Source organism: Girardinichthys multiradiatus, chromosome 22 (genome assembly GCF_021462225.1).
Source record: "Girardinichthys multiradiatus isolate DD_20200921_A chromosome 22, DD_fGirMul_XY1, whole genome shotgun sequence".
NCBI classification, from domain to species: domain Eukaryota; kingdom Metazoa; phylum Chordata; class Actinopteri; order Cyprinodontiformes; family Goodeidae; genus Girardinichthys; species Girardinichthys multiradiatus.
In genome coordinates this window covers 28,629,302-28,641,607 of record NC_061814.1, presented here as the reverse complement: position 1 = coordinate 28,641,607, position 12,306 = coordinate 28,629,302, and the positions used below count along the sequence as shown (strand labels likewise).

Below are 12,306 nucleotides of genomic sequence, written 5' to 3'. Positions count from 1 at the left end.
GCTGAAAAGTAAACAAACACAAAACAAAGTCCAAAATGGCAGATCCTGACATCACCCCAAAAATAACCAATTAGGGGAAAAGCTAAAGTCCAAGAAAACAAAAAAAAAAGCGACAAGGGCAGATCAAAGTCCAAACACAAACAAAGTCCAGAAGGCGGGCGACAAAGGAGCAGGCTATCAAGAGGCCGGTGATGAAGGAGCGGGCGATCAAGAGGTCGGCGACAAAGGAGCGGGCGGTCAGGAGGCCAGCGACAAAGGAGCTGACGGTCTGGAGGCCAGCGACGAAGAACCTGACAGTCTGGAGGCCAGTGGCGAATAAGCTGTCTGTCAGGAGGCCGAAGGCGAAGGAGCTGTCTGTCAGGAGGCCGATGGCGAAGGAGCTGTCTGTCAGGCAGCCGACGGCAAAGAAGCTGTCTGTCAGGCAGCCGACGGCAAAGGAGCTGTCTGTCAGGCGGCCGACAGCGATCAGGCAGTAACCTGGACGGCCAGTAGGGGTCAAACAGAGTAGAGGACCCTTGGTCAGGAGGTCGGCCGAGCAGAGTAGAGGACCCTCGGAGCTGGAACTGGCTGAGAGGAGCAATCTTGGTCCGCGTTTTGTTCTGGAGTAGGTCGCGCCAATTCCTCCATTTCCATAAGCAGCACGGAGAGGGCAGAATCTTAACCTCTTCACCATACATAGCCCTTAACTCCCTTTCTTGCTGCTGCACCCATGAGCATAACTCTGCCTGCTTGGTCAATGTTTTGGCTGGTTCCTACTGTCACGGTTGGAGATTGGTTTGGACCAAAATACAAGCAAGCACTTGGGAGCCACATGGTGCAATTTAATCTTCACTCTTCTTTAGTAATTATAATTGAAGTGTCATGTTGGGGTTTTGGGGTGGACCAAAGTGCAGACAAGAGCTTGGCAGCAGCATCTTAGTAATTCTTTAGTTTATTTTCAAAAAGTCAAAAACGTGACAAAAACACTGCAGGAACGAACCAGAGACAAGATCAAAAAACTTAAGCACTGCAGGTTCTCATGGCAAAAACGTAGCATGGTTTTCCAAAATGAAGCTTAAACAAAGCATAGTCATGGTAGGGAACGGGGTTGTGACGAAAAGGAACCAGCAACACACAATGACACAAAACCAACTAATATCCTGAGGAGTAACAAAGGGCAGGTAATTAAAGAAACAGGGAACAGGTGTGACAAGGAGGCAGAAGGAACAGGTGAAACAAATACAAAGACTGAGCATGGGCAAAGTAACTAATAAACAATAAACAGAAACACAGACCAAGCAAACCTATAGACAAAGATAAATAATCCAATGGGGAATAAGAAAACTAGAATAATCATGAACTAAAGTAAACAGAGAAACTAGATGGAACATAGGAACAACCTAAGAACAAACATAGAACCCATAAAGAAAACCTGAATGCAAAAGTAAACAGACCTAACCACACTGACTGAATTGACTGGAAAGGAAACAGAAAATAAACTAGTAAACAAGAAGAGTGCAAAGGAACAAATATTAAAACATAAATAAACACAATGATACTAAAAGAGAAATTAACTAGAGAATCCAAGGAAGACAAAAAACTATAATAATTACAATAATAATAATAATAATAATAACCCTACAAAGTAATAAGAAAACAACCATAAAGGAACTTAAGAAGAAAAACACTAGGAGGCGGTAAAGGGAGAACAAGAACTAACAAACATGATACAAAAACCAAAATAGAAACATCTAAGCAAAAGGTAAATAAACACAAAGCCACAAACAAAGTCCAAAAATGTCACACCCTGACACGAAGGACTTACAGAAATTGTCAAACGTCAAAAAAGAGCCAGGAGATATCAGGAAGACAACAGGTGAGAAACATAAGGAACCAGCGAGGAGTGTAGCAAACAAACCAGTTAATAAACCGAGGGAGTTGCAGTATGGACCAATGAGGGAGGAAGGCAGGTAATCAGTTGGAAGTGGTAACAGGTGCGCCGGCCAGGTGAAGGGAACTGAGGAAATAGGTTGTTATAGTAACTAATGTGAGACTGAGGCATGGGAGAAACTAAACTAGACATAACCTACAAATGAAAACAAACCTGAGGGTAATAAACCTAGAAGCTAGAAAGGAAAAATAGAAATAAACTCTAAGAACTAAACCAGAGGATATGGGGAAAAGCTAGACTCAGGGAATAGCCAACCGAGTAACAACAAAGGGGTCTAAGGCCAAAGGGGAAAAAGAACTAATAAACTAGAAGAATAATGCAGCAAGAATAAATAAACCTCACTGTAAACAAGCACAGAAACACTAACCGAGAAACTAAACTAGAAAAACCAAAGAAGAAAAATAAACTAAGAGAACTGTAATAATAATAATAACCATAGGAAGCAATAAATGAGAAAGCAACCACCAAGGGAACTATGGGCAAGGGGAGAAAGAACTACTAAAAACAGGAGAGAGAACAAAACTAACATCAGGGTAACTGAAGGAATAAACAAACATAACTACTAAACCCAAAGGAATAGAAACACCTAGCTGAAAAGTAAACAAACACAAAACCAAAACAAAGTCCGAAATGGCAGATCCTGACACAATGAAAACCTTTATAAAATGCACTAAGGTTTGTTGTTGTAAAGGGACAAAATGTGAAATGTTCAAGGGGTGTGAATACCTTTGCAAAGCAAAATATGACTGATGGAAGGTACATTTCAACATGCTGTACAAACACATTCACCAAGAATCACTTCTTTTTTTGAATGCAGCTCACATTTTTGATCTTTCCAAGATTTTGCTAGGTGGCACAGTAGAAAATATCTGCAAGTCCAGAACAAAGTGTGCTGACATTTGCGCTCTCACTTGCCACCTGTCTGGAACATCTTTGCAGCTTTTCAGGTCTAGAGATGTATTTCATGTGTGAGAATGGCTTTCCTGTCAGTGTTCAATGTTGTCATTTCCTGCACTCTATATTTTGAAAAATTGGCTGATTTGCTGAAAATCAGCCTACCTGGGTATTGACGTTAATGTATAGTCTCCTCTTTAAGTAATCTGACTCTATTTTGCTTATTTAATAAACTAGTTAGAACTTGTGGAGGAAGGTCCATGGAATTTAAGAGTCACATTTAAAGTGACAACATTAAAGGCAATTTATCTGACTTACAAGCACAAAACTTGGGCGACACGTCTGCATAGGCCACTGTCCTCAACGCAGTTGTCCCTATTTCGATTCCCAGCCCTGGGCAAATCTTGCTGCATGTCTTCCCCTTCCCTCTGCCCTTCTTTCTGTCTAGCTACTAATGAATAAAGGCCATTAGTGCCAAAACAAACCTTTAAAAATATCATAGAACCTCCTCTTGTCATTTGTCATAGTCTCCAAAAAACATCTTTACCTTTTCTGGTATGTTTTATTGGTGTTTTCCATCTTTCTCTCTTGCTGTAGCAAAAACTGTCACCAATGCGAACAACATTGTGCTGCTGTATACAGATGAAAACCAGATGTACTCACATTGTGTAACAAAATGCTTTTCTCACTGTCTAACATTAAAATAAGCTAAACATTTCCTGTTTTAAGTCAGTCAGAATTACCTAAATTATTTTTACCTGCTAAATTCCAAAAATAAAATGTTCAAGATAAATTTTTTTTATCTACTTCTAATTCAAAGGTTTACATATGCTAAGATTACGGTGCATTCAAACAAATTGGAAAAGCCCAGATGATGATTCTTTGCAAGCTTCTCATTTAGATTAATGCAAAACATTTTTTGATGCATTTTTGTGAAGTTTACTTTAGAACAAGACTTCAAAACACACTGCATCCTTGTGACTGCATGAAGATACTGACCAAAGCTAGTAAGACAGTGTCATTATCAACATTGATGACTCTGAGAGGACCCTGTGTCCAAAAAAACCCATAAAAACCAGAATATAGTTTGCCAGTGCACTCAGGAACAAAACCCCAAGGCATGTCCTTTAGCCTGATGAAACTAAAACATCAGTGTTTTGCCAAAATGATCATTGATATATTTGGGAGAAAAAGGTGGAAACTTACAAGCCCAAGAATAACATTCCAGCTGTAAAGTACAGCAGTGGCAGCATAATGTTGTGTAGGTGTTTGTCTGTAGGAAGGACTGTTGGATTTCACAAAATGTATGGCATCATGAGGAGAGGCCATTATATGGAAATATTAAAATTAAATCTCAAGTCATCAGCCAGAAAGTTATTGCTTGGGTTTAAATGGGTCTTCCAAAATTACAGTGAACCTAATCACCAAATTAGTTACAAAGTGGCTTAAGGACAACAAATGTCATGTTTTAAGACAAAGCTCTGGTCTTAATCATGTAGAACATTTGTAACCAGGGCTAAAAAGATGTATAAGTGCAAGGCAGTCTACAAACCTTACTCAGTTGTACCAGTTGTGTCAAGAGGAATTCCAGCTATTGTGAGATTCTTGTGGAAGTGTACTATTGTTAGTAAACATTGGAATTTCAAGTAAGTAAAGAATAAAAATCTTTTAAGCAATTCTTTCACTTATTATTGTGGCATTTAGAAGCACAGAACAAATTTTAATTATCCTAACTGACCTAAAACAGCAAATATTTAAGATCTTTTAATATCAGACAGTAATAAAAAGGGTAATTTTTGTATTTATATATAGTTTATGGTATCTGGTTTCAACTGTATCACTGTGCAGAGCAGTTTGTTATTCATCAAAACCATTAATATTACATGCTTCGTGTTATAAAGAAACCTTTTTGTGTCTCAATAGGTCAGTCTTTTCGAATAATGCTCAACTTTGATGGCAGAATATAACTATTTAATTCATAAAAGCCATTTTCTGAAGGAGAAAAGTAAATCCTACAATAATGCTGCTTAAACACATTATTGATTTATAGGTCTGAAACCCTACCAATGCTTCCACTGTCTTATCTTATGCCTTTTTGAGAGTCATGCATGTCTTAAGAGCACTTTATAAAGTCCTCCATCTGGATATTACTTCAGATGTTAGATCATCCTTCTGTTCTTGTCAAGGGAGGACTGCAGGGGAAAGAAAATCGCAGAAAACGGAGATACAAACTACTATATAAATTCTTGGTATTCCTTTGGCTGTCATAGTGCTAATGACCTGCCTCTTGCTGTTATAACTCAGGGTGTACATGTTCACCTATACAAAAAAAGCATCTAAAACAGTGTGCGTCTGCTGTAACTACTACGATGGAGAAAGTTATAACAAAACTCAACCACTATCAGTAGACTTTCACTACTGTTCCCTACTGGATGGACACATTTACTTTAACCATCCACTCAGATGAAGGCTTTTCTTAATGGCTTATTCCATTCTTTTTCCCTGTGTGTTCTGTGAGCTGATGCAAAAAGCATAGCCTAAACTGATGTCTCTCTGCATGTAACAGTGATGCCGAAGACTGGTTCTGCGAGTGCCCCCCGCTCTACACAGGCCAACTCTGCCAGCTCAGCGCCTGCCAGCGTGGACCCTGCAGCCACGGAGCCACATGCATCCCAAAATTGCAGCTGGAGGCCGTTTGTCTGTGCCCCTATGGACGACAGGGGCTACTCTGTGACCAAAGTAGGTGATAAACACTGAATAAGTTGTGTCAGTGGTTAAAGCAGATACAATTTCATTAGGAGTCGGATCTGCAAACAGTTGGTGGGTGAAAGCCTTGAGCAGTTGGCATAATCAGAGTCTGTTGTTGAATAAAAAGGATTAACGAAACTGAATTCTGCTGAAAAGGCAGAAACGTCCTCCTCCAGCAGAGGAGTCAGATTATCAAACTCATGGCTGCTTTGCTGAATATGTTGAAAGACTATTTAAAGTTTATAAGATCTATTCTCTATAACTGTATCTCCAGTGAAAGACATTTCTCTGTGCATGTACTTGTGTATGACTGATACAAGATATAGAAAGCTCACAAACAAGATTATAAAGTTGTGCTGCAATATTATTGTGAAGGCATTTAATGGCTGATTAATAACTGCATTTTACACACACCCCCCCCCCCCCCCCCCCCCCCCCCCCCCCCCCACACACACACCACCCACCCCAGAAGCAGTGCAATAAGACTGTGGGCTTCACAGGTCGTGACACACAGAAACAAAAGGTTTTGCTTGACTACACTGACTGTAGCAGCAGCAGGGTGCTTGGCATATAAGCTGCTCAGCCATGCCCTTGCCCCCGTCAGGATCCCAGCACCGACTTGCCAAACACAGGAACCTAACCTTCTATTTTCACACTAAGTACATGGCTGACATTTGGGTTTTAATCCCAAAACATCAGATTAGATCATGGTCAAAAAGCGATCACTCCCTCTTGACTCCTGGGGCTTTTTTTGTACTTGAAACTGGACACTTGAAACAGCTACAAGTCTTTCTTTTAAATGTAGTATTTGTATTTTTTGTTCCTATATGCAGCCTTTAGTTACAAATTGCACGTGGAAGAAGCAGAAGTAGAAAAATGAGAAGAGAAAGAATGGATGAAGGCATGCCACGTAAATGGTTATCATTAAACATTTTAAACTTTTTATCAGAATTACTAGTGCCATTAGTACATTACAATAAATATAATAATATTTTAATACTGAGTCCCTTGCAAAAGGGATTCATACTCCTTCCTCTTTTTCCCATTATTTTACCTTACAACCACAAACTTCAAAGCATAATTGTCAATTAGAAAAAATCATTTTACTGATATTTTTACAGATAAAAATCTAAAAAGTGTGGTGTGCATTTGTATTCAGCCCTCTTCACTCTGAAACCCCTAAACAAAATCCAGTGCAACTATTTGCCTTCAGAAGTCACCTAATAGTAAAAATGTAGTGTGTATAGTTTAATCCCGGTGTAAATCGAGCTGTTCTGTGAAGGGCTCAGAGGTTTTTTTGAACATTAGCAAACAAACCGCATCACGAAGACCATGCAACACATCAAGCAGGTAAGGAATGAAGGTGTGGACAAGTTTATAAAACAATATTCCAAACAAAAAATGGAAAGAGTATGGCACAACTGCAAACCTACCAACACATGATGATCCACCTAAAATGACCTACCAGGCAAGAAAACGATTAATCAGAGAAGCAGCCAAAAAGGTACATAGCAGCTTTGGAGAACCTGCAGAGAGTCACTTATCAGGTGTGAGAATCTGTCGACAAGACAATTATTAGTTGTTAACTCTAACAATCTGGCCTCAGTGGAAGAGTGGCAAAAGAAAAGCCTTTGTTGAAGGAAAGCCATGAGAAGTCCAGTTTGTAGTTTGCCATAGACCATGTTGGGGAATCAGACAAGAAGGAAGTAGGTGCTCTGGGTAGATTGAAGATCAAACATGCAAATATGTGTGGTGGAAAACTAACACCACTCAGCACTCTGAAGTCACCGTTCTCACTATGAAACATTGTGGTGGCAGCATCCCCTATGGGGATGCTTTTGAACTACTTCATGTCAGTGTGTTAAATAAAATCCCATTAAAATATAGTGGCCATTACAGCTGTAATGTGATGACAAAGTTCAAGGGATGTCAATACTTTTGCAAAGCACTGAGCAGATCTTTCAAAGGTTTCCAGCCGTAGTGAAATGGATTTAGTGACACAAAGCAGGAAAAGCTAATGTAAGTAGAGAACCTTCAGACGGCTTTGACATAATAACACAAACACACACACACACACACACACACACACACATAAAAAAAGCATCTAATTAGCTATTAGATAGATTAGACATACTATAAGGTTTTTTACAAAAATATACTTGCTCGTCTTGTTGACAAGCCCTGTTACTTATAGCCAAGTAAAAAACTTCTGTGTTCTTGATTTGAATACAAAAAATCAGCTTTCTTCAACTTCAATTGGAAATGTTTTAGGAGCTTTGCATGCATAGGATTTTAAGAAATCACCCACACATTTTTCAAAAATCTCTAATTTACTGGAAATTAAAATAGTTCTGTCTTGTCTTCTCTAATGTAGTTCACAGAGACGTTTAAGATCTGATTTGGATAGTGGTTCTATCATCTGGTTTGTAGCATGTTTCTTATGGTCAGCATGTTTCTTATAGTTGACTTTCACTCAGATGTAGCTCATAATTAGAGTAATGTTTTTCTTTCTATGTAGTTTTTTGTACTATATGTGACCTTGAAACCAAAAAGTGAAGTAATTTAAATGTCATGTTTTGCATTGAATGAGATGTGGTTTTGTTTTTTTTAAACTTCATGAGTTCTGGTAATGTTCTTCTCTTTGCAGCTCTTATTTACAAATATTTATGTTCCGCATATTATAGATTTTATAATCAAATCTCAGGTAAGATCAAATGTAATACAGACCCTTGTTGTGCAATAACAATCCAGAACATCAGCTACAGTATGTCAACATGAACATAAGGAGAATTTAGTCTTTTGGTGGATGTGCAGATCTGTCTGAAAGTCATTTTGCTCCTGCAGGTATTGTCTTGATTTTTATTTTGCTTTAACAGCTTTTTTCTTAACAAGATTTCAAAGTGTAGAGAATTTTTGCCCAGAGCACTTTAATATATTTTTATAACCTTATTTGTAGCCTTTTGGTGGCATAATTTTCAGATTTTCTGTCAGTTACTTCAAGGATTTGATGTTTGCTTGGTGTTGCCACAAAAGGGATTTATCACCTCTGGAGTTATTACAAGCTGATAATTCTGAATTATCACATCTTCCCTTAAAAGAGTTCAGCTCAATTCAGGCCTGTCATGTTCTGAATCATGTTCACAACATTAAGTACAACTGCGGTGCATCAGCATTGAACAATGCTAATATGTTATTGTAATTTTGCTGCAGGGGGTTGCAGTGGTTCACCTCTTTTACCTTTTAGATCAACAAATTATGTATTCTGCCCATGCGTGGCTAAACTTGTTTATTTAATACAATCCATTAACAAATGTTCCAGTTTGGGCTTACGTTTTGTAAGCATCAGCACTTCAGATTAGTATTGATTTAGTGTGTTTTTCAGCCTCTTATTATGAAAAAAAAAAAAAAAGTGTTTTATGCAGTGTTGTTTTTTTAGAAGTTATGAGTAGCCTGAGCTTTTCTGTGGCTAAAAAGAAAAAGATGTGCATTGTGTGCAAGCAGTTTTATGTCAGAACTCATTTCACAAGCTTGTGCTGCATGTCACTCTGTTTTACTTCTGCAGCTTCCGCCGGTTGGCACCATATTACACAAATGCACGGCAAAGTGGAAATAATACTTAATACAGTCTGACTAGATGCAGAATTACAATCCATAGATGAATTCCTTTTACTTCTACTGCCCAAAAGCTACATCTTGTGGGGCTTTTTGTGGTGCACTCTGAATCCCCTTAAACAAATGCAAAACAAAGTCATAGGTCATACCCCTTAAATGTTTTTCATATTTTGAAATTTTAGGTTGTAAAATGGCAATGTATTTTATGTGATAGATGGTGAATTGTTAAGTGGAACGAAAATGAAAGATGGTTTTTACAATTTTTAAATAGAAATATGTATTCCACCTCCTTTACTCTGATACTGCAAAAAACAATGCAAGGATATTGCTTCCAGACGTCACCTCAATTATAAACAGACTCAAAATGTGTGTCCTTTAATCTCAGTATAAATCCAACTGTTCTCTGAAGGCCTCAGAGATTTGTTAGAGATCGTTAGCGAACAAACAGCATCATGAAGACCAAGGAACACAGCAGACAGGCCAGGGATAAATTTATCCAACATCTCCCAGAGCATGATTCAGTCCTTCATCTGAGAATGGCACAACTACAAATCTATCAGGACACAACCATCCACCTTAATGGACAGGCATGCAAGGACCATGGTAAATCTGGAGGAGCTGCAAAGATCAACAGCTCAGGTGGGGAAACCTGTCAACAGGACAAATGTTAGTTGTTCGCTCCATGAAATCTATCCTTTATGAAAGACTGTTATGGTTGTTGAACAGGTGAAAGAATCCCACAACAGGTCCTGTTGGCAGTTTATGGCACACTTATGTAGGGGACATGGCAAACATGTAGGAGAAGGTGCTTTGATCAGCCAAAATTTAACTTATTGGCCTACATGTAAAGTGCTAATTGAACACACTATCCATCCAATGATACATGGTGGTGGCAGGATCATGCTTTGGTTCTGCTTTTCGTCAGCAGGGACAGGGAAGTTTGTCAGAGTTGATAGAAGGATGGATGGAGCTTAATACAGTGCAGTCTTAGAAGAAAACCAGTTAGAGGTTCCTAAAAGAAAATTATTCATCAGAAATCTTTTTGCTCTTTAAATCATCTGACGATTGAGGATTTAACTATAGAATTTTTTAGCAGTTCAAGTGGAGCTGTTTTTTTTTTATTATTTCATAAGCAATTTGATGCACGTCAATCATTTTACATGAGAAAAAATGTTATTTTAAGTACTCTCAACGTAACTTTAAAAACAGATCAGTCTGAACTCATGAGTGCAAAGAACTTAATGGAAGAGATATCCATCAGTATGTGTAATATCTAATTAAACACACCCCAGTTTGCAGATAGAGAAATGCAATGATAATTCACTGAGGCAAACTTCTCTAGCAGACAATAACTGGAGCTTTTGCAGCTTCATTAATAATTTAGCAGCCAAACTGAGCCGAGGGCAGTCGCAATGGGGTGTTCTGAAGCACTCTTAGCCGTTGCCTGAGGCTGCAGAAGAACATGCAACGAGCTTCCGCACAGAGAAGACAGGCAGGGTTTTTTTTTTGTTTTATTTTTTGTCTGGGTCCTCACAGCTATAAAGAAAATTGATGGAAAAGAAAAAACATAAAACATGGCAGCATGTAATTTTGATTGAGAGTGGACAAATTTACTCTGAGTCCCGTGAGTTATATCAAGTAGATGTGTGTGCTCACATGAAATGCATTGGGGAACATTACTGAATCAACCATGCATTCTGAATGTGTAAACTGAAGATTGTAATCGAATATCACATGGATTATTGTGCTACCTTTGTGACCAATGCATATAAATGCCAAATTCCCTCCTAAACAGCCACTGATGAAAATAGAATAAGAGTGAGGAGGTGGTAGTGTTTGAAAACAGGTCATCATCTAATAGCATCAGAAAAGAAAAATCATATTTCTTTAAGCAAGGGTCTGTAATATGGGGCAATAGTGCCATCTTTTGGTTAACCGCGAAGCCCCTGATGAATCAGAACTCTTGCTAGATTACTACTCAATGAAAGAAAATCTCACAGTTGCTGGTGTCATTTGTTTTTTTTTCTCTCTCTATCTCTGTCTTCTTTTCAGCCATCAATATAACTCATGCCAGATTTAGTGGAACAGATGAGTTTGGCTACACGTCCTTTGTAGCCTACACCTCCATCCCCAGTCTCAGTTTCTTCTATGAGTTCAAGCTGAGGTTCACACTTGCAAATATTTCATCTGCTGTCAGAGACAACCTGATCCTGTTTGCTGGACAAAAGGGACAAGGTGAGCCGAACCCTGTCACCCATAGAGATGTTTAAAAGGATTCATACCAGCAAATGAACAGAGAATAATGATGCCTTCTTAGTCCTCCAGCCAAATTGAGGCTTTTGTGTTAGAGTAATTTTGTCATCTGCCATGCATGGCAATGTACTAAATAAGAGATTTTCACTCTCCTCTGGGACACTCTAATCAAAGTGGCTTCCCTAAGGGCTTTCTTTCCTGATAGATTCTGAAACATAATGATGATCTTTTTCACAGTTCAACAATTAGATGATTTCCAGCTGAGGTTTTATGTTTTCTGACTTGTGTTGCCCAAGTTTGCGCCGCTCGCATAAAACGAACATATGAACCAATACTACTGAAAATTTTAAAGTTAATAACGTCCGACACGCTTGGAGGTGAGATGCTGTTGGCAGTTTTCACTTTAAATTAGTATTTCTCCTCATTGGGTTCACATTCAGTTGCTCATAACTGCTGCACCATTGTCAGCAGCATATTTCATCTAAAATGAAAAAGAGGGATAAAAAATCACATCTGATAGACCTCTGCATTTGTTTTCTCTTGAGAGATCAGTTCATCAAGGTGGAGGCAAAAACAATACAAGAGCAATGTGGATAATGAAACACTTGTGAAGAGTGTGCTGCGACTGTACGCCTGGAACAAAAGCACAGCATTAAAATAGATTAAATGTGAACATTTCACTGGATAGCTCCTCTAATGAAGTGGCATCTCTTGTCAGCATCATCAAGGAATTCAGTAGCACTAATTATTTGTGTGCTAGAGTAGCAGACACAAATTTCACAAAAGCAATAACATGCAAACAGTGCCATCCGAAATTATTGCCATGCATAGTAAAGATTTTCACACAGAATATTTTTGAAAAACCTAAC

General features: G+C 38.6%; 1 protein-coding gene across 1 annotated transcript in view; it reads left to right on the top strand.

Annotated features, from left to right (window-relative positions):
* Positions 1 to 12,306, top strand: part of eys (eyes shut homolog) — a 336,214-nt gene that overhangs the window by 313,407 nt on the left and 10,501 nt on the right. The window contains exons 44-45 of the mRNA XM_047352417.1: positions 5,391 to 5,563; positions 11,237 to 11,419. Of these exons, the coding sequence (XP_047208373.1) occupies positions 5,391 to 5,563; positions 11,237 to 11,419 (356 nt within the window). The remainder of the gene's footprint in view (positions 1 to 5,390; positions 5,564 to 11,236; positions 11,420 to 12,306) is intronic.